This window comes from Tenrec ecaudatus, chromosome 6 (genome assembly GCF_050624435.1).
Source record: "Tenrec ecaudatus isolate mTenEca1 chromosome 6, mTenEca1.hap1, whole genome shotgun sequence".
Lineage (NCBI taxonomy): Eukaryota > Metazoa > Chordata > Mammalia > Afrosoricida > Tenrecidae > Tenrec > Tenrec ecaudatus.
In genome coordinates, this window is record NC_134535.1 from 166,604,991 (window position 1) to 166,628,853 (window position 23,863).

Here is a 23,863-nt window from a genome sequence, read left to right on the forward strand (position 1 = left end):
CTGCTGACTCAATCAATGTGTAGAAGTTGAATGTTAATGGCTTCTTAGATATTTTGACAAATTGCCTTCCATAAAGATGGTACCAATTTGCTCTTCCACAAGCATTGCATTGAATAGTTCATTTCTCCAAAGGTTCTCAAACACGTTTATCATTTTCTAAACTTTGAAAGTTTGATAAGCAGAACTTGGTGTTACGTTGTTGCTCTCATTATCTTTGGATTACCAGAAGGTTGAACAGTGTCATATATATTCACAGGCCATTTGTAATTTCCCTAATTTCTTGCTAATCTCTCTGTTGAGTTATTCTCTGTCCGCCTGGGCTGATGGCCCTCTGAAACCTTTGTCACGGTGAGCAGAGATTTCCCAGCATAAATCCACCACTATCTCTGGGGCCTTTGTACCTGGTTGTCTCTCTTCTCAGACTCAGCACTTTGCATTTCCATCTGCATCTCACGGGTGTTGACCTTCCCATAATGGCTCACCGTTTCTCTACCCTCAGAGCTTAATGACCCTACCGTTGCCAGCAAGAAAGCCAGAATATCTGTGCATGCCACTTTGCTGTTTCTGTCATTTTAGTAACATGAAAGTTGCTGGCGTGGTGGGTTACACATTGGCTTGATAACCAGAAAGGTAGATAATTCCAATCTACTAGTTACTCCTGAAATGGTTACAGTCTCAGAAACCCACAGGGAGACTGTGTCCTGTCCTGTGGTCTCGGGGTGAGCCATAAGAGACAGACAGAGAGGGAGAGAGAGAGAGAGAGCGCCCTCCATGGGACAAAGATGAGACTCTGTGCTCTCTTAACATGTACCCCTGCAGAAATGTAAAGGGGCAGTTCTACGTTCTCTTATAGGGTGTCTACGAGTTGGCATTGGCTTCATAGCAGTAAATTAGCTTTGGGGGGAGGGGTACCCAAGTAGAATTCTGGTACTAAAGCCAGTCTGGTGTCAGCTTACCTAACTGGAGCTCATTCTACTAGGAGTTATGACAGTAATTCTTCCTGAATCTCTTGAAATATTCCACTTTATTCTTTTCCCCAGAAGAAGAATATCCATCACTTTTATCATGCTCAGCGTAGTAACATTGTTTCTGCTATCATACGTCTATACCTTGTGGGTTATTATTCAGCGCTCTGTAGTAGACATTAGTATTTTCACAGATAAAAACGATACAATAACCTTGGAAACCACATCATGGGGGGATTTACTCATGGTTATACAAACCCTCTTAAACTTTATTTTGCCATAGATGATCACAAGAACCAGGGCTGGCCAACAGAATGATCTGCCATTGTGGAAATGTTATAACCACAGTCATCCAGGCCGGTGGCCGCTAGCCACGCTTGGTCTCTGTGTCTAAGAATGTGACTAATGAGGAACTGAATGTTTAAATTTGAATTTATAAATTAATTTAGAGCTACCTCTAAGTAGTGTCTAACTACAGTATCTGGAAGTGCAATTGGGGGCCACAGTGTTTAAATAAAATATTAAATTCAAAGTCGAAAGCAAGGGGGCTTCATAAAGTTAGTGCGAAATAAGGGAAACTAAAAGTTAATGAAGAAACTTTAGCTCCCTTGTGTTTAGCTTAATAATCTCCTTATTTTTCATTTGCCTTCAGAGATTCTTGAATTTTTTAATTATAAGTAAGTAATATAATTTTTAATCCCTACCTCTTCTTTCCTGAGAGAAAACCACTTTGTCGTGTTGACTTGGCTCTGGGACACACTCATTATCCTTATTTAGCTACTAGAACCAAGAATGTTTTGTTGGAATGATGGAAAGATAAATGGTCTTAGGAAAACCTGGGATGTATAATATTATATATACATCCTCTCAAAGCTCCTTCAAAAGAACTGAGTACCATCACTTGTTATTTTCAACATTTCCTGGGTCTTTTAATTCATTTAGAGATGGGTTCAATCTATAAGTCTTTCACTGGCTTGTGTCCCTACGGCTCCTTAATTCTCAGAGTGGAAAGCCCTTCCAAATGACCCCTTCTCCAGATGGTGAAGGTACTTCTCTTGACAGCCTAGCTTCATTGAGTGCTTAGGTCTCTAAAATGAACGGCCTCACCAAAGGTTCGGCAGGAGGAAAGAGCAGAAAGAATCAGGACACTCTATCATAAAATATACCCTCATAAAAGATTCCTAAGTTAGAAAGAATTCTGCAAAAATGGCTATTTTATTGCTTGAATACATATGCTAACAGTGTATACCACTTTGAATATAATGATTTGATCAAATAATGATTTTATTTGATTTCTTAGAAATACAATGTCTAAGAGTTACAAAACTGCTTAAATCAAATACTAAGCCATTTTGGCCTAGATGGGGCTTTTTCTAAAATTTCTATGAACGAACTTGGGTTCTCAGAGACTGGCATGGTTCCCTTTTCTTTAATTCTTTCAGAGATTGGTTAATAAATCAGTTACTTGGCATTACATCTTATACAACAATTTAAGATAATAAGGGGACATTTATCTAAATCTGACTTGACAATAAATATTGTGCAAAATGCTCCTATATTTCCCATCCATGTAGCCTTCATCTTAATCTTATTTCCATACATCATCAATTCAGTGATAAAAATAACCATTGTAGTACCAAATATTTAGATGACTATTATATATATCCCTTTATATACAAGTGCATCTATTCAGACCTGTATTTCTCAATGTATTTGAAAAGCCTTTCAAAATATCCAAGTATAAAAGCCTTAAAGCTATCAAAGACTTTAGCTATTCAGTGCATTTAAATATCATTCATTTATTAAGCAAATATTTATTACATGTGCATTAGGTCAGAGTTTGTGGGCCTAAAGAAGGAAACCCAAGCTTAATTCATTTCAATAAAACCAAGCTCACGGCCATTAAGGCAATTCTGACTCGTTGCAGCCCTACAGGAAAGAGAACAACCTGCTTTATGGGTTTTCTATAGGACACTGCTTCACAGGAATAGAAAGTCCCATTTCTCACCTGCAAAGTGACTCCGGGCTTTGAACTGCTGACCTTGCAGCTATCAGCCCAAGGCATAGCCACCCATGCCACCAGGGCCATGCAATTTAAGAGTGCAGCAAAGAGTCATTCTTGTAAGCTTCATTCTTTGGTTGCCTCCGTATGAAATGCACAGGAAGGCTGCCAAACTGTTCTGGGAAAGCCATCTATCTGGTTCTGTTTGCCATTTTTATTTTATATTATAACCTCAGTTCCCTTTTCATGTTCATATTTGCCTTCCACTTCATGTTTACCCTGCCTTCCTTGTCTCCCTCTTCTCCCTGGTTGCAGTTTTCCATTTTACGCATGCTCGGGTAATTAAGGGAATCTGGTTATCTAGGCTATATATAGCAGGTCACCCTGGTGGCACAGGGAATGGGCGCTCAGATGCTAAAGAAAGGTTGAAAGTTTGAACCCACTAGCTGCTTTTCAGGATAAAAACATATGTGGTGCTCGATTCTCAAAGATAGCTCCCTCTGTGAAATCCTCCAGGGCAGTCCTGGTCTGCCCTCTGACTCAGAACCCGAAGACACGCAGGTTTTAGCAGGATCCTGACACTGAGAGTGCAAAGAGGCAGGCTGCAAGGCGGGGTACACCCAGTGCCTTCCGACGGTCACCGTGGGCCACCTCGGTCATGTGTTTCATCTTCTAGACAGATGTGTGTTGGAAGAAATACAGTCAGAAGGCTCCTTAGGGAATAAGACCTTGCCTCACTTACTTTGGACATGTATTTTTTCATCTATTTTATTGGGGGCTCTTATCCACATATATATATACATTGTGTCAAGCACATTTGGACATTTGTTGCCATCATCATTCTCAAAACGTTTTCTTTCTACTTGAGCCCTTGGTATCAGCTCCTCATTGTTTCCCTCCCTCCCCCACCCTCATGAACCCTTGATAATTTATAAATTAATATTATTTTTCATGTTTTACAATGACCACTGTCTCTCTTCGCACACTTTTCTCCATCCCCCTGGGAAGGGGTTATATGTCAGTCATTGTGATCGGTCCTCCTTCCTCCCCCCTTCCTTCCCCTTCCCCTCCTGGTATTGCTACTCTCATTATTGATATATTGAGTCATATTATTAAGAGAGACCACTTTGGACACATTATTAAGAGAGACCAGTTTCTGGAAAAGGCATCGTGCTTGGTAACGTGGAGGGTCCTCAAAATGGAAGCTCCTCCATGAGATGAGTTAACACATGGGCTGCGAGAATGGGTTCAAGTGTAACAATGTTGAGGATGACTGAAGACTGTACTGTGTCTTGTTCCATTGTACATAGGCTCACTATGAGTCATCACGCCAATTATTGGTACCTCACTACTACCTAATCTTTTATTCCATTCTTACTTAGTAGATATACCTTTAGTTGAAATACCTTAGTAATATACCTTTAGATGCCACGACTAGCTAATTCTCTGAAAACATTGCATTTGGGGGGATATGAGAGAAAGTAGCTGACAAGGACTGTCATACGTAAACCAAACCCCACTGCCTTCCATCAAGTCAGCTTGTGACTCCGAGTTGGTCTTTAAGATAGAGTCGAACTGCCCCTTAGGTCTCCTGAGACTGTAAATCTTTAAAGAAATGGTTAGCTCTCTCTCCCTGGGAGGTACTGGTAGATTTTCCCACCAGCCTTGCAGTTTGCGACCCAATGTCCAACCCCCCCGGGCCATAGTCCTACTTATATGACCCTTTTCCTCACCAGAGTCTTCATGCGGGGGTGGGTGAAGTGTGTCCTTGAGTAGCATAGGGCTTTTACGTTTATAAATACTCGGGAATGTTGCTGGCATGAGGAAAACAGTGAAATAACCATTTGGAACCAGTCACTGCACAGAGAGAGCCCTCATATTAAAAGGGAAATGCAATTCAATCCTTTATTTGACAATCCCAGTGAAATATTAAAATATCTACATAAATACAAGAACAGGCTAGTTTAGGAAAGTACTTACATATACTACATGTTCACTTTCAAGGCAGATTCATAAAAGCCACTGGCTCAAGCTGAATTTTACCACAGACTAACCTTTATTCTGTTTCTTCACATAAATTGGAATGGATCTGGATTAGACTGAATTTCTGTTTCCCCTGACCTCGCTTTTTCTCCTAATGCTATCACTCATTTCTTCTGAAAGATGCGATTCGGTATTTGTACTTTTTGCATATTGAATCACGTTCTTTCATTTTTTTAAAAAACATTTTATTAGGGGCTCATACAACTCTTATCACAATCCATACATACACATACATCAATTGTATAAAGCACATCTGTACATTCTTTGCCCTAATCATTTTCTTTTTTTTCTCCTCTTTTCTTTTTTTGCATTTTATTAGGGGCTCATACAACTCTTATCACAATCCATACATATACATACATCAATTGTATAAAGCACATCTGCACATTCCCTGCCCCAATCATTCTCAAAGCATTTGCTCTCCACTTAAGCCCTTTGCATCAGGCCCTCTTTTTTTTTCCCTCCCTCCCCGTTCCCCCCTCCCTCATGTGCCCTTGGTAATTTGTACATCGTTATTTTGTCATATCTTGCCCTATCCGGAGTTTCTATGTATGGAATTGTTTTTTTATTTTCCAAAGGGGCCCTAAGTGATGGTTATAATACCTGACCTTGGGTGGTACAAATGGTGAGCGTGTTGATTGTTCATCCAGAATTGGCAGTTCAGAGGTGCCTCGGAATAAAGACCTGGTGATCTGCTTCCAAGAAAATTGGCTACTGAAAGTGCTGTGGAAACACGGTGGAAGGAAGTCCTACTCAGTCCACGTGGTGTTGCATGCGAAGGGGCTGAGTATGGAAAGTTGTAAGAAAGGAGTTGAAGCTGCCACACTGAATACTTTGGTTCAACATTGGTCGGCTTACTTTTTCAAGACACATAAGCTGAAGATATTTCTGGAATCAAATAAAAGCCCCTAGCATTGGCAGGGGCTACTAGGAAGTGCATTCCCAATTACTTGTCTTTGGCACTGGCGTTGCTGAACTACAACAAAAATAAGCATTTGGAAGCTGTCATTAATTGGCAGGTCATCAAGCAAAAATCATCCTCATTAATTTCAGTTCGGTTAAGTGTGTCTCCTCCCCAGAGTTGAAGGTCTCTAAGCAGGTAATAGAGCTCATATGGCAGAAAGGTTACTCTTTGTCTTTGCCCATCTGCACAATCAATAATTAACTCCCAGAGGCTGGACAGTCATCAAGAGAGAAGTTTTCAAATTTCAGAATATAATAGGAAATGAAAAGAAAAGTCATTTTCTGGTTCTGTGGCTAAGCATTGGGCTGTTAACTGAGGTCAGCTGTTCAAACCCACCAGCTTTTCGGTGGGAGACAGGGAGGCTGTCTCCTTTGATAAGGACTCCAGTCTCTGGAACCCTCTACAAGGTCAGTGCGTCAGAACTGACGTGATGGCAGAGGGTGGGAACTTCATAGCGACTGGATCAACCTTAGAAACATGACTCACCTGCCACCATACTGCTGAGGCCACATCATTTACTTCCCAGAGCTGAATTGTTTGACAAAACATATGTATGCAAACTACAGGTAGGAATCTATCTTATTTAGAAAAGGCAGAAACCAAATAACCTGTTCATTTGTCTTTTGAGTTTAATAATATACACATATGATTCACGTGCTTCAAGAGGCACTACTAAATATGATGACACCATGATTTTGTCTAGTTTTTTTAATTTGCACTTTGAAATGTTCTTATTCCCCCCTTAAATTACACCAGAACAGTGTTTCCAATCTGATGAACCTGAAGGCATTTCCAATGAATGGGCCTAACACCTCTTCTATCTTTTTTTCCAGTCATTATAAGTAATTGTAAATCATTCGGAACTGGGAAGAGGATAGGGTAGAAGAGAGACATTTGTATGATACAGAAGGAAATACTTGCCTCTCCTCTACATTTTCCTAGATGTGTACTTATCGATTATCTCCTAAACCAGTGGTTCTCAGCCTGGGGGTCACGACCCCTTTGGGGGTCAATCGACCCTTTCACAGGGTCACTGATTCATTACAGTAGCAAAATGACAGTGATGAAGTAGCAACGAAAATAATTTCATGGTTGGGGGTCACCACCACATGAGGAGCAGTCTTAAGGGGTTGCAGCATGAGAAAGGCTGAGAACCACTGTCCTAAACACTCTTACCACAGGACAACAAGCTATCGCGAGACCTAACGCCATCCTTTAGGTTGGAGCTGTCGGCTTAGTCAAAGTTTGACTTTCTCTAAGATAAGAAGAGAGACAATTTTCTAGCTGGTTCATCCCATGGATAGTGTGTGGTTTTCAATGAGTTCTGACCAACTGAATATGGATTATTTATGTACATGATATTACCAGTATGTTCTAGGGTTACCACATTAAAATGAGGAAAAATTATATCTAATGTTGATTGAACAATATGAAAATAAATCATGAATGACCTCAGCTCTATGGTAGAGTGACTTGTTGTGAGGGGCTGTAGACTCTGTTCTGACGCATAGTGACCCTGTGTACAACTGAACAACTACAGGTACCACTTTTCCTATTTCAAAGTGGAGGAAACGAAGCCATAGAGATGCTAACTGGTCATAAAAGTGTGATTTGAACATACTGATATATGTATGATTATAACATATAACCTCCTGCTTCCCAAGATTGGGTACTTTGATATTTTTAAAACAATTAAAACTTTCCAAACGATTTCTGATAGATGGTATATTCTCCATGAAATGCATTCCAATTATTAAAAGCATTCCAAGTGATTAATAAAATAGTGATAAATTGCTTTTCCACTTCTATCTACCCAAACACAGGCAGATTGAATAGTATAAACCATACATATATTTTTATAGGAGGCTTAAATATATATGTTTCATCAATAGTCTTATTAAAATATATACCAAGCTTATATTTCCTTGATTTCAATTATTGAAATTCTTGTCAAAGTCTCCATACAACCTCTTCTTGTGAATTATTTTAAGATGCTCTTTGCAGTATAAGTGCTATTCATCTTCTGAATAATAAAAACTTATTAAATGGCAGTAGTACGTTTAAAAAATTTAAGCTGATTTTCAGTTAAAACTTTAGTCTAAACATTTAAAACAATCCAAGTGTCATTTTGACAAAGCCAAACTTTATTAGTCTGTGAATTTTTCCAGCCATGTTCCATTCCCGGCGGACTGACTTTGGCTTTAATTCGGATGAAATGATTTCTTGATTTCAAGTGTCAAAATCTTCAGAATATATAAATCAGGCAAGAATGTCTCTTAAGTAAACTTTTGATTGTTCACAGCCCAGTCAGCTAAATGAGATATCACAAACCCACAGAGAATTCATGTATTCACCTTGATTGATAAAAACAAAAACAAAAAATATCTTCTAGATACAAGAGCACAATACTTTCAGTATTTTGTAATCGCCTTTACTTTAAATTTGCATCAGATGAAAAGTAATCATTCCACATGTTAACACCCTATTGTGTTATAGGTGAGGAGGTGCTGAAATTTATGTTTGTCTTTCTTCTTTGTTTCATAGATGTCCGAAGAAGAACAATTTACGAGTATCATCGAGTAGAACTACAAATGTCAAAAATTACCAACATTTCAGCTGTGGAGATGACTCCGTTACCTAGTAAGTTCACATGTGTGACCATGCCAAACCCAACCATGCCAACTGCCGATGAGTCGATACCAATTCAGTGATCCTACCAGACAGAGTAGAATGGTTCCATAGAGTGTCCAAGTTGGTGGACTGTCTCCTCTTTCTCCCATGGTGTGACTCGTGGCTTCGAACTCCTGACCATTTGGCCACCAATGGAGCCTTTTAATCACTACAATACTCATGCTCTTGCAACCCAATAGAACCAAGTGGAAAAATAACTAACCAAGAACGATAGCATTGAGCTATGGGTACTTTGTGGCATGAGTTTGACCCTGAGTGTATATGGTGATGGGTGGGTGAATCTTTATTTTAGTTCATTTTTATTTTTAATTCATTTGTATCCATAATTTTATTTCAAGTAAGCGTCCACATGTGTGCTTTGCGCCATCAAATTCATCCTGACGACTCTGACGCTCCCATCTCTTCCCTAGCATGCCTCCAGTTTATGGAATGTGGCCCCTGTGTTTCCTCTCAGATCGGCTTCAACTGCAGTTGGTGTAGTAAACTTCAAAGGTAAGGATCACTTTTACTAAGGAAAACAATTACAGGAGTCAAAAAGATGTGTGGGCTCTAGCCTGTCAGTAAATGCTAAATGTGTGAGAGACATTTTAGATTGTACTTGCCTGACCATAGATGTGTGTGTTGGTTAAAAGTTACCTAACCAAAATGCAGAGAGGGGAAAAATGCTTGAAAGTGGGAATTTTCGTATTTCCCTCTGCTTGGCTTCTCAAAATTGTCAAGAAGGTAATTATCTGGAATACTTCGCAATCATTGTGAGACATTAACCTGATGACTAAAGCCGATCAAGCTACAAATGAAACTTTTGGTTCAAAGTCTACAGAAAACATGGTCTAAGGTGGTTTTTATTCACAAGCTAGCTTAGTAGATTGCTATAAAACATCTGAAAGGTGACTGCCTAAGATGAGGACTACAGTCTGAGGCAGAGAGGCAACCTGACACTAGTGGTCCCTACATGTATAGATTGGGTGGTTTGGGCCTTCACTGTAACTAACTGACACTGAAATTTAAGCTGCATAACTTGCTGCTATAAAAGAAGTTTAGTGATTCTCATGAGTGGCCTTTGCATTTGTAAACATTTGCAGAGATGATAGGCTCATTTGTGGAAGGAGATGGGTGAAGAGAAATGTCATTATCCAATGCTGCCAGAACAGAAAGACTACAAGTGGATCTCTTAAACAAGGAGCAATGTAGTCTCGTACAGTTCAGGAGGCTACACATCAAAAGAGACTAGAAAATGGATTTCAGGGCACCAGCTCTAATGGGGAGACTTTCTCCCTTGACTCCGGGGGGAGGTCTTTTGTCTACTTTCAAAATCTTGGGGTCTAGTATCTTGCAGAGCTCCATGTATCTGGATGTCAATCTTCTCCTGGTCTAGTTGACGCTCAGACTTGGGACCTGGATCAAAAGGATGCTCCTCTTCTGTGGAAGCCAAGTCCTTCTTTCTCTGCTCACTTCACTAGCTTTGTAAATCCCGTCAAATAACAGAGGGTATGATTTAGACCACAGCACAGGAAAATTCCTCGTCCACTGGACCAGGACTGCGATCTAATAAGGGCTGTGCCTTTCCCCTTAATTCCCTTACAACTTACTGACTGATCACATCCTGGGAGGATGATTATATCATTGCACAACTGACAAATTACATCGCGACATCACTGGCAAACCACTGGGAATCATGGTCTAACCACATATTCCTTTAACCATGTTCTTCATAGATAAGGCCTGAGGCGGCACTGGGAACACAGTAGGAACAGTGTAGATGAGATCCCTGCCTCCAGGGAGGTGTAGCTGTGTGTGTTCAAGTGCCCTCCTCATCTTTAATTCTATGAAAAATACACTTTTTCTCCCAAGGGATGAACTGAACTCTGGTGGTTAATGTTGCAAGAGAGCTTTCTGTACTATAAACAGCCTGTCTTGTCATCTTGCTGTGTTGATAAAGATGGGTTCAAAGATATCTTTAAAGTTATTGAATTATTAAGGGTAGATTTCCACTTGATAAAATACGTTGATAGCAAGCTTTGGGAAGCATTCTTAATCAGACAACTTTGGGGTAAGCTCTACTTTATTGTAAATAGAGCGATGTTACCCCTAACACCTTGCTTTCTTTTCCATTTAATGGTCTTTCAATGATTTCCTTCCTGAAGTCAAGTTCCACTCATCACAAAGGCACTTCACATTTTCAAAAGGAGTTCTTTGCTTAGCTAAAGATCTAAAAGAACTGTTATAAAATCAAAGATTTAAGGATATTTATGTTCATATTTTGCTGAGATGTCATAATAATTACAGGCATATTAGAAAGTATTCAGAATCCATTGAGTTAATGGCCAAAGTGAACTAGACTTCGCATTCTAATATGTATATCAGTTTTACTGAGCTCTGACATGTGTGTGGGAAGCATGGACTGTAGCCCTGGGTGTGTGCTCACTTGTGTCTCTGTAGCTAAACCCTGGGTGTGTGGGAAGCATGGACTGTAGCCTTTGTGTCTTTCTATCTCTAGGACCTACGAAGGTCTCTGGTCCTGCAAAAGAATCTGAGTGAGTGGATTGTGACCAGGTTCCAAATAAAGGACTCACGATTATGTTTTTCTCAGGGGGAAAGCTTTTCCAGCATATTGGGTATGTTAGTCTGGGTATTTTAGAAAAACAAATCCACAGAAACTCGTGTATAAGAGAGAGTTTTATATAAAGGTTAAGTGCGCATCAAGAAAACATCCCACAATCTGGGCTGCTAATCTCAAGGTCAGCAGTTTGAATCCTCTCTCAGGAGGGGTGGTAGTGGTCGAAAGACAAGGCTTTCTACTCCTGTAGAGAATTTCAGTCTCAGAAACCCACAGGGCCAGTTCTACCCTGTCCTTTAGGGTGGCTGAGTCAGAATCAACCCTTTAAAAAAAAAAAGGAAGAAAACATCCCAACCCAGTGCCCCCGAAGCCCACAAATCAAATATTAACCCTTTTGTCCAACACCAGTCCATAAAGTCCTTCTCCATCTCACAAAACCCACACTATGATGCCGGCGGCAGGAGGAAAGCCGAATCAGTGCTGGCAGGAGTCTCCACACAGCTGCTCCAGCACCCAGGGCTGCATCAGGGTAGGTCCATGGGGCTTCTCCTCAGGGAGGTCTCGAGGGAAGTGAGCCTTGCCAGATGACGCAGGGAACTGGCTAAGGTAGATGCACCCTGGTCTGACCATTACAAAGCAAAGAGACCTGAGAACTTGAAAGGCGAGGCTCACCAAGCCATTTATCTCGCTGTCCTTAAATTAACCCCACATGTGTTTATGGGACAGTTTGGCACAAAAAAAAAACTTTATATCATGTCAGGGTGCAAGGTCTCCAGCATATTGAGTTTTCACTTTTAAAACCAAGAAAGTCCCAGAAAAACCGGGACAAGTTGTTCACCCTAAACAAAATCTATTGCTGGGGAGATGCTTCAGACTTAGAGGGACCCTGTAAAGCGGTTTAGAAGGCTCCACGGGGTTCCCAAAACTCTAAATCCTTACGGAACTAGACAGACTCCTCTTTCTTTCTCAGAATGGCGTTGAGCATTGGTTTTTCTTTTAGCATCCCATTACTTACCCCACTGTTCTCGCAGGACCCCTTCACTCTCATTCCCTCCCATGGAGTCAGTGCCAACTCACAGCGACTCTGTGGGGCAGTATGGAACTGTCGCTGTGAGTTTCCAAGACAGTAACAGTGCACAGGACTGAAAAGCCCTGACTTTCCCCTATAGAGTTGATTGGTGGTTTCAAACTTCCAACCTTGTGGATCACAGTCCAATGCTTAACCACCCACACCACCAGCCACCACTTGTTCATGAAAGAATACTAGAGCAAATGAAAAGGTTGCAGGCTAGCATCGAATACCATCTTATAATTATTTTACTTATGCTTTCATGCTTTTGTTGTATATGTTTACATTTCCAAACAACCCACTTGGACGATCAAATGTATCTCACCAGTTGCTGACACGTCCATGTTGTTGAGGGCAATCTGTCACGCATTATGCCAAGTAGTTTTCTTACAACACATTTAACCCATACGTCACTCTTGCAGCCGAGGGAACTAGGCCTTTTCAAAGGTGAATGCTTTGCGACAGGTCTCACATATTCTCAATACTGAGTCTGGCACTGAACTTTGATCTTGGTGATGGCCAGGCCAGTTTTCTTCTTGCCTCACCTGCTCTGCTTCACACTGGCCCAGCTAGCAGCACACTTAGTAAGTGAATATTTCCTGCATTCTGAAAAACAGTGGACAGGCCACCGAAAAATATATATGTTTAATAACTGATGTTGTAAGAAAGTCCCTTGTTTTTGAAATTGGAACAAAATGTGGCAGAAAACTGAGTAAAGCATAAGCCTTTGTATGTTGTTTAAAACAGACTTTTCCTGACTAATGGAGGACAGAACAGTGACAGTGCCTACGAACACAGAAGGGAGTCATCAAAGAACAATATTTTAAAAACGATGTTTTCCACCTATTATCAAATTAGATTCTGATTCATATTAACCACCACTTTAAAAAGTTGGATTTATTTGTAATTCTTCAACAATCTAGTTATATACATATCAGAACCTGTTTAATTAATTAGTTTAACTATGGCTCATTGCACTTTTGTCCAACTTAATTTCCCCACTGCATTGCATTAATTTCTCCTCAGACCTATGCGCCTCGAAACTGCGCTTTTTCTGCCCAGCAGCATTTCCCAAGACTTTAGAGCCTTTATTAACAAATTCAATGAAACAACAGAAGTCTTATCCTAAGTGGTACAAAAATTGCCTCTCGGCTTTTGCCACTCCCCCCCCCTCACTTTTACTTACCCTTTTGTGCTATTCATCCCTGAATGATAATCAGTTGGTGGTGATTACTGAGCTCTCAAGTTAGGCTGGCTGTACAAAGATAAGATAATTTTAATTGGTTTGTTTACTTCCTTTAATTCCAATTTTTCATGGAGCAAAAATAAAGCAGACTATCTGTAATGAGTTGCCCAGGGTTTAAGAGAATGTGCATGGTACAAAGACCTAATAGAATCCGTGATCCAAAATGCTTACTTAGAACAGTCACACCATTTCCTCTAGGTAAGAATGTTATTGTTTGTTCACTGCTACTTAGAAGACATAACAACTTTCAACTGTACCTTATGTTGTCATTCATTGAACACAATTTTTGTGGTGGTTGTTTGTCTCTGTATTCAAGTTCATATCCTAGATGTGAATTCGGTGGTAAAGAAAAGCTGCCAAAAGTATTTCCTTCGTAGAACTTACCTTCGTAATATAGTGAGATAGATGTTAAACAAATTGGAGATAGAGTAAGAAATGACCATGTGCTGTGGAAAATAAATAAACCATGCACTGTAAGGGGAATTGTTGCAAATGTGGTAAGAATAATAGGCATTCCCTTGTAGGGACCATGCATGGCCTTTTGGCTTCATCAAGCATTCTCATCCAAAAGTTTTTCTTTTGAATTGAAAATTGCATTGGTTCTTAAAACATCCATTCATTCATTGACAACATGTTACTGGCTAATTGCCACATATTAGGTACTAGTCCAACACAGACATCATTAGAAGAATCATAAATATCATTCAGTGCTTTGACTCTGACACAGCTTCGACTTTAACTAAGCAAGCTGGAAAATAAACAGCAGAAGCACTAAGCATAAAACGTTAGCTGTTGATGAGATCTGCCAAGTTTAAAAGAGCCCGTGGTTGCTCTGGACTGTGTTCTCGGAAACCTCGTCTCTAAGAAGTTCGATTAACCTAAGATGGGAAGCCAGCGACAACAAGGGGTAGACGGACTTTCCAGAGACATTGCTTGCTAAGTTCAAAGGACCCAAAGGGGTCCAGTAAAGGAAAGGGAGTTAGGAAGGTGGAAATATTGTTGGTAGACTATGGAAAAAGAGTGATATCAGTGGATGTCAGAAATAGAACTGCCCACTAAACCGTAGCGCTGCAGGGGACAATACTGGAGCCACAGTGCAGAAATTGTGCACAATCTGACCCCATCACGCTGGTGCAAAAGACTAAGGGCATGCAACAGAGCAGCAAGGGGAGCAAAATGATGAAATCCCCAGGGAATACCAAAAATAGACTTTGGAGACAGAGTGTGGCACCCAGCAGACTTGACTGGAAAATACTCATAAAGGCCAACAAACAAGCCTTTCCAATTTTTGACAGTGGCTTTCTTTTTTGTTGTTGTTGTTACTGTCTTGTTGATCTTGACTTCCTTTGTTGTTTTATTTGGCTTTGCCGGGGTTTTGTGCTTATTAACGTATCTCTGTAGCTAAGATAGACGGGATAAATAATTTGGAGATAAAAGAACAGGATCGGTGGTTCCAGGGGGATACAGGAGAAGGGGAGGTGGGAGAAAGGGAGGCGGTGGCTGGGGGAGTGGGGAAAACCAACCCAGGCACAGGGGAACTGAAATCAATGGAGAGAAGGATGTAGGATGCCTAGTGGGCCTTAATCAAGGGCAGTGTAGCATTGAGAAATTACTAAACACGAATGAAGGCCGAACATGATGGTGGGACAAGAGGAAATGAAAAGGAAATAGAGGAAAGAACCAGGAGGCAAAGGACACTGATAGAGGCCTAAATACAGGCATGTACATATGTAAATATATCTATAATGAGAGGGAATAGAGCTATGTACTCATATCTATGTGTTAAGAATTAAGTTGCAGATGTACGTTGGACATCAACTCAAATACTCCCTCAATACAATAACACTTTGTTCTAACAATCTGGCATTCTGTGATGCTCACCTTCCCAACACAATCGCTGAAGACAAATGGGTGTATAAGTAAATGTGGTGAAGAAAGCTGATGCACCCAGCTATCAAAAGATATAGCATCTGGGCTCTTAAGGGCTTGGAGATAAACCAGCGGCCATCTAGGTCAGAACAACAAAGCCCACATGGAAGAAGCACACCAGCCTGTGTGATTACAAGTTGTCTATTGGATCACGTATCAGGCATCTAAGACCCAGAACAAATTCATACCCAAGGTGAATGGTGGGGGGAAGGGTTAATGGAGTGGAGACCCAGTGCCCATCTGTAGACAATTGGACATCCCCCTACAGAGGGGTTACAGGGAAGAAATGAGCCAATTGGTGCAGTATAAAACCGATGAAACACACAACATTCCTCTAGTTCTTTGGTGATTCCTTCCCCCCCACTATCATGACCTCCATTTTCCCTTATAAATTGGATTTGACTAGAACATGCACACTGCTACATATAAGAGCCCAAAACAAAGGGAATCCAGGAGAGAGAACTCCCCCGGGGTCAGCAATGAGAGTAGAGATACCAGGAGGATTAGGGGATGGTCGGGGGAGAAATTGGGAATCCAGCACAAGGATCAACCTATAACCCCCTCTAAGGGGGACGAACAATAGAAAAGTGGATGAGGGGCGACAGAGGACTGTAAGATATGGAAATAATAATCTATAACTTATCAAGGGCTCATGAGGGAGGGTGGGCAGGGGAAGGAGGGGTAAGAAATGGGGAGCTGATATCAGGGGCCCACGTGGAAAGAGAATGATTAGCAAATAAATGATGATGGCCGCATATGTGCAAATGTGCTTGACGCACTGGATGAATATTTGGATTGTGATAAGATATGTAAGAGCCCCCAATAAAAGTATTTAATAAATAGTTAAACCTCCAATGCCAAAAAAAATAGAGCTGCCAAGACATGGGTTGTTTTATAAGTTATGAAGGCTTCTATTCTAAAGATGATGGCTACCTTTATATTTTTGAGAAAATTAAGCGAAGTAATGATACAAATTCATTACACTTTTAAAATAGAACTCTAGGTAGCTTGCAGAGAATATGTTTTTAGTGGGGGAGGACAAGTCAGAATGGTAAGGAAGAAAACAAATCAGCCAAGACTAGGTGTGTTCCCTCGTCTGTAAGAGATGATAGTAGCTTAGACAAGGATGACACTTATGAAGGTGGGTAGAGATTTTTTTTAAAAGTGAGATGTGTTGTGAATATTCAGAGAGAAGACTGATGGATTAGAAATGAAAGAAGAAGGAAATATAAGCATCAAGAATATTTGCTGGATTTGAAGTTTCTTTGACCAAATTGTGCTTGTTTTTTGAAATAGGTAAGATGTCACAAGATACAGAGATTGGGTGAGGAGAAATAATGAGATTCATTTGGGACAATTTAAGTTTGAAATGCTTATTAGACATCAAGTGGGAATGGTGATTTGTTGAATATGTGTGTATATATATATAGAGAGAGAGAGAGAAAGAGAGAGAGAGAGAGAGAGAGAGAGAGAGAGAGAGAGAGATAAAAGCCCGAAAAAAATATATATGCCAGAAATTCCAGGAAGAGGTCCAGATCTGAAAGTCATTATCATATAGATAGTATTTAAATTCAGATGCTGAATGAGATCACCTATGGAGAGAGTGTAAATTCTGAAAAGGTTCCAGGAACTAGCCTTGGGACAGCACACCATAATGAAGAATGATGGTAATTTTGTATTCTATAAAAGTAATTCCATTTTATTTTTTAAAATATCTAGACAGAGAGCCCCTCTGAAAAGACGCATATGAGAGTAGCAATACTCGTCTCTGGGGCTAGGATCCTGAACAGAGGACCAGCATCCAAGTGGGTCTGATTTACATTGTGCAGTCTCTCTTTCATCTTCCATTTGCCTCATGGTGTTGGGCTAAGGAGAAGCCGGAAAAGGAGACATAAAAGGACACTCGTGTATGCTCCTTGAAGGGTAGAAAGACCATTGTAGTCATTTTGTTGTCTCCCACAGCATCCGGCATAAGTATCCAGCACAGACGTTGGTACTGAATTCAGATCATTGAAGCCAGAAATTTCCATTTTCCCCAGAAAGCTTAATTGTCTGGTGTTGTTGTAAGGTGCTGTCGAGCAGGTCCCCACTCGAGCGACCCTGTGTGCCACAGAAACACTATTGTGACCACTCTCCATGGATTTTTGTCACTGCCGACCAGATGACTACAGGAAATTTAAGCAGATAGATGGCACCAAAGGCCAGCATGCACCATGGTGCTGACCGGACTCTCGGGAAGGAGGTTCTTGTGCATTATATGTACAGGATCTCCCCTTGCCCTTATATTGGCTTACCACCAACCAAAGCTATAGGACTGGTACTTGTTTAAAAACAAAACCTTGGACTTAATTCGCAGTATTCCAGAAATTCATTCTCCAAAGTGAAAAATAAAATAGGGATATTCCTACAAACAGTACAGGTATATGTGCCTCCAGCATAATAACATGCTCACTGCCGTTACTCAATTAGGACTCATGGCAACCCAAAAAGGCAGGGTAGAGCTGATCTTGTGGGTTTCCGAGTTTATCAGGTTTTACGGGAGTAGAAAACCTTTTTCTTCTGAGGAGGGGCTGGGGGTTTCGAACTGCTGACCTCATGGTAAGCCACCCAGCTCATAACCACTACGCCATCAGGGCTCTGACTGATAGTACAAAATATGTGTTTAAGTTGAAACATGAAATGAGGGTGAGAGAATTTTTCCTAACATCTACTCTGTATAGTTTAACCTTGTTATTTCTGTTGCATTTCCCTGAGCATACTCTGGCTCTGGGAAATGTTTTCCATTGAGTGAAGTGGATTTTTTTTTTTTACAACAATAGAAAGAGGAACAGAAAGAATTCCTTTTAGTTGAAAGAATAGAAAAATAGCCCAGGTAAAATCACACTATAAATAATTAAGTAGCAAAACACAATTAATTGCCAACCACAGATAATTTAAGGGTTGGAAAACATATAGGTATAACTAATCTTTAATGGTAACATTTGTTTAACTCGTGCTTATTTAGCTTAGAGACAGTAATGTACCAAAGTTTAAAAGAAAAAGGCCCAGAGACAAAGAGAGCACATTTCAATGTTGTGTCTCCCATCAGTACACTTTTGTTTCTGAGCATCAGGAGAACACGAATCTGCTTTGTGGCCATTGGTCCCTGTGAGAGGGAGGGTGTGCAGCATTGAGCATGACGGTAGTGCTTAAAGAAACCATAGATTTGGGTTTTTGACGCCGGTGGCTATGCGGTCGGTCCCCACACACAGTGACTCTATAGGGCCTAGTAGAGCAGCCCCGGAAGGTGTCCGCGGCTGTAAATCTTTGCCCGGGAACAGAAGGTCACACACACCTTGCTGTCTATCACGGATTGACTTGGGGCTCAACTGCCTTTGGTGAACAGTCCACCCTAACCTACTGTGTCACCAGGACTCCTCTTTGTCACACTAGATTGCCTGACACACAGTCCCACTGTTGCTTTATAGGACCAACCAAAGATCTCATAGTATCCTCTGACATTGTATAAAGAACCAGACTTCTGATGAGAGAATGTGACCGTCTTCCACGATTGCAGAATGAAGGGAATTTCAAGCATCATTTTGACTCTTTGATTTACCTCAAAAACCTAACCTTCATGTAAGGAACAGCTCACTCTAATCCTGAGGACATATTTTAAGTATTTAGGGGGACTCTAATTTCACCATATATGTGTAAGACCTACGTTAGTCTGTGGTTTTAATGCCGAAAAGAATCAAACAGCCACAATCGTTGAATATGTTCAAGGTAAGCCCCAGTCTGAAAGTGGAAGATGAAGATAAATCAGTATAGACATCCTTGTGGAAGTGTGCCTTTCATACCCTGTAAAGAGCGGAGCCGTCTTGACCTTAAGGTCAAAGAACTGTCTTGATATTAGGGTCAAGTTTATAATCGAAACTTCTTGTAGCCATAAGGAAACCGGTACCTAATAATCAAATTGAGGCAATTAATAAAATTCAAGAGTCCTTCTCTAAATTAAACATAATCATTGGCTTATTTAAATGAATTAAAATACCTCAAGTTTCTGCTTGCACATATGCATAATTTCAGAGGGCCTTGGACGTTTGACACTCAGCAGCCTTTGCTATGAATTGGAATTGACTCAATGGCACTGAGGCAGTTTTGGGGGGGTTGTTTGGGGTTTTGGGTTTTGAGTGAGAAGCCTTAGGAGTTTCCCAAGTTGTTGCTGACCCATGTTACAATGTGCTGGATTTTATTCCGGTTGCAGTTACTTCTATTCACTCACTGGAATTGCCAATTAGTAGTATTTGTGTAGCTAACAATGTCACTATATATAAATATATATTCCCAGAATAAAATGCAAAATGTGAAACTATCCGTAAGTATAAGACAATCAAGTTCTCTACCATTGATAGAAAGTATATCTTTATCAAATTTTAAATCCAGCAAAACTATGTAACGGAAGCGAATTTAGTGTGCTTTATTTTATGAGTATTGCCTAGTCACGACAGACAGAAGGAAAGGGAATTGCTGTCATTTCTGGCTGGTGTTTCTAAAGAAACGTGGGCTTTAATTATATACTGTCAGCCAAAAATGAGTAGTTGCATACAGGTCTGAATCTGTGACCACAGTGGCTAAAATCTAGATTAAATATGATTCTCTTTGCCCTGCCTTCTTTAATAAGTGGATATCAAGGTTTCTGTATCAGGAGGTACTTAACTATCTAGTCTTTCAAAGTTCATGAGCAGCCTACAAGTGAGGGAGCATCTCTAAGTTATTGAAAGGGAATTAAGAAAAACCAAAAAAACAAGATTCCTACAGAAAAGGGGATGCTATTTGTAGTCTGAGATCTATTAGACGGGAAGTTTAATACCTGATATCATGGTCAACAATTAACACACTATTTATCAACAAACCAATCAAGATCTTTGTGCATTCCAAAATACTGATACATGTGTCAACCTGATATGTTTTCCTTATAAGCTAGATATGAGCAGCCCCAATTTTGTTAGTTCGCAAGTATTGAAATAGTTCAGACTTTTTCAAAGGAACATTCATACAATGTAGACTCCTTAGCAGCTAACCAGGGGGTTTATGTTCCTCGATTCAGAGTAGAGCTCCAGGAATCCTGAGGTTCTCTGAGACGAGTATGGGAAGCGCTAACTAACATGTATGAGCTGTGTGTCCTCTACCCTGTAACTGGTCATGCCAAGGTTGTGGGGAACCTCTTAAACATCATATGGAGTTAGAAATAATATGTATTTGAGAAAAAACTGTAGATATAAATGCTTGTTGTTAAAATATATTTACTGGATGAAACTGATCCTGAAAAAGAAGGCCGGAAGTTATCTAGATAAATAGAGTAAATTCAATAATTTTGGAACTCTGTTCCAAGTCAAAAGCCAAAGTCATTGCCATCAAGTTGATCACGATTCATAAGGACCCCATAGGACGGGGTGGGCTCCGGGGAACAAAGCACTTGCCCCCACTCTACCACTAGGTTCCTTAGAACTTTCTTACTTATTGTAAAATCATTTCTTATATTTGAATGTTAATTGCCTACTAATCTAATGATTGGTGATTCAAACCTCCACAGTAGGTCTAAGACCTCATAATTTTCTTTTGTCAAGAGTACAGCCCACAACCTGATGGAGCGGTTCTACTCTGTAGTGCTTGGGGTCACCTGGGATCAGAATGAACTGTTTGGGAAGGCTTTTATTGTGTACCGCTGTGATAATTTGCTCCTTTAAAAGAACTAAGGTTCTTCTAGAAAAACTACACAGTCAAATAATTATTTTTTTACTTGCAATGCCTATTAGAAATAAATTGCATTTTGAATTTATTTGAATAAATAGCTCTTTACAATAAATTATCATATTTATTATAAATTATTTATAAATGAAAAAAAATTCAAATTTTGATATCAGAATCTTAGCACAGCCTACTGAATGTAGATATATAGCTAATGAATATAGGTATATAGCATACACAAGATTCTCTGTAAGTTTACAAAATAAAAATGTACTGGTTTTTCCCTATTGATTCTTCCAAACTTAACTTTGAGAAGCACCCTAATTCTTTTGCGTGAATTATTAAAGTATAATAAGATATATTTTTTCTTTTAATAATTGTTTGAAACCAGCTAAACACCACTAAAGAATTTGAATCTGTCTCAGTTTTACTTTCTCCCCCTTTACAACCGCTCAGGCCAGTGTGTAGGTCTGATGAATGAGAAATTTGGTGGACTTTTAAGACTGTGACCCTTCTCGCCCTGTCTTTAGAAAATAGCGATAATGTGATTTATTTTCATGTTTTCATCTTATTTGTGGGATATGACACATAAAAAGACAAACATGATATGTAGCTGCCCAGCCCCTGTCACCCAAACAGTGACACTATCCCAACACCCCACCCCCGTGCATATGATGCTCCTTTTCCTCCTCCTCCTCCTCCTCCCCTTCCTCTTCCTCCTCCTCCTTCCTTTTCCTGTTCCCACCAGCTCTCCCTCCAGATCTCCCTGGGCCTTCCCTCCCCCACTCCAACCTGGTCCTCTCTGGCCTCATCAGACTCTTCAAAGTCTTTTCCTTTGATGTAAAAACTGTATTTTCCCCTTTCTGATGATGGTTGAATGAAATATCTATCTTTATGAGATTGGCTAGCTTTACCGAGATCAATAAAGAACCTCCAATTTTATCCGTGTCATGCGGCGTTTGATAGAACTGTAATTGTTTTTGAAAGAAAGAATATTGTTATGTCATGCATGATACGAAAACATTTTTAAAGATATTTTATAGAGAGAGAATAATTTTGAAAAAATAAGTATGGGGAGTCTAACAAGGTTTACCACGAATATAAAATGCCATGAAGAGAAAAAACTTAAGCCCAACTCACTGCTCTTGAGGCAATTCTGATTCATGGTGAAAGAATGGTATTTTTTATTATGAAAGGTTTGAATTTTCCCCACATGCAAATACTTCCCATAGTAAATCAATAAACATTCAAATAAACACATATTCTTTAAAGAATGGGTATTTATGCACTTACAGAGAACTGGGTGCTCAACAGAACAATCTAAATGATGTTGGAGCACCATATGCACTTACAGAGAACTGGGTGCTCAACAGAACAATCTAACTGATGTTGGAGCACCATATGCACCTACAGAGGACTGGGTGCTCAACAGAACAATCTAAATGATGTTGGAGCACCATATGCACCTACAGAGGACTGGGTGCTCAACAGAACAATCCAAATGTTGGAGCGCCATTCTAGAGTAGAACACATGGATGCTGCTCTTCCTCTAGAAAGATAATACTTTGTGGACTCTGCCTTTGGATACAAAATGCATGCGTTTATTTTCTTTTAAATAAATTCCCTTTTACTCTCTATTCTTAGCTATCATCTACCAAGCTACCTATACATTTTGCTTTTTGGACTTCGTCCCCTTTGTAAACAGTTGGCTCTTGGGCCATCTGCCAGTCTTGGAGGATGAATGTGAATACAGGCTACACACCGGCTTTCTTTCTAACATGCTCTAAAGAACAAGGGAGCTGGGCCAAGTTGCCTGCTGACCGCATCCCACATGAAATATTGAGGTGCTCTGCGAAGTCACCTTTGATTTTCCAGTCAGTGGATGCTGTGTCTGCTCTACCTCTGAGCGGCAGTTGGCAAAATCCAGATAATCTGTAGAATTATTTAGCTTCACATCTGTTTATTGCTGCTTTTGCAAGATTACTCAAAAGATATTACGGTTGCTCTTATGTGCTAACCAACTATGGTAGTAGTATTTTCTATGGTTAAATTTTAAATAGCTGGATTTAAGTAAATTCAGTCCAACCACCATAAAGCAGGCCGTTTTAGTGCCTAAATTACATATTTAATTTTCTTCATTTATTTTACTCATAAAATCATGTATCTTCCTGGACAGAATTAAAATTAAATTTCCCTCCCCCAAATGAAATTGCATTTGTTCAACTTAAAAACAATGAGTGACAAATCAATATGGAGTAATCTAAACCTTAAAGGGAAAGCTCATAGTTGGCTTTTGTTTTTTTTAAAAAATGACATGAAATTCTGGAAATGGAGAGAAGCATAAGATAACAGTATGATATCGAAAGGGCTGATGTTATGACAAAAGAGAACACTTAATAAAAGGAATCTATTTCAGTCACTTGCTCTGTTGGGGATATAATGTGGAAGGATAGACCGACATGCAAATCACAACATATCCCTGCTTTAAATCAGCAGCTTATGTAGCTCTGTGAAAAAATAGTAAAAATTTCCCTGGGACACTTTCAGATTCCTCCTATCTCCTTCTAAAACCTGTTCTCCAGGAAAATTGATATGTGACTATTTAATATTTATTGATATGAATGTACTAATTAAGATTTTTATATTTTCCAATTCTAAAGAGTTTAT

The 23,863-nt window shown here is 39.9% G+C and overlaps 1 protein-coding gene across 1 annotated transcript in view; it reads left to right on the forward strand.

Moving 5' to 3' along the window:
- The window catches only part of PLXDC2 (plexin domain containing 2), a 520,641-nt gene that overhangs the window by 392,568 nt on the left and 104,210 nt on the right, over positions 1-23,863 (forward strand). The window contains exons 8-9 of the mRNA XM_075552462.1: positions 8,519-8,614; positions 9,076-9,157. Coding sequence (XP_075408577.1) covers positions 8,519-8,614; positions 9,076-9,157 — 178 coding nt within the window. The remainder of the gene's footprint in view (positions 1-8,518; positions 8,615-9,075; positions 9,158-23,863) is intronic.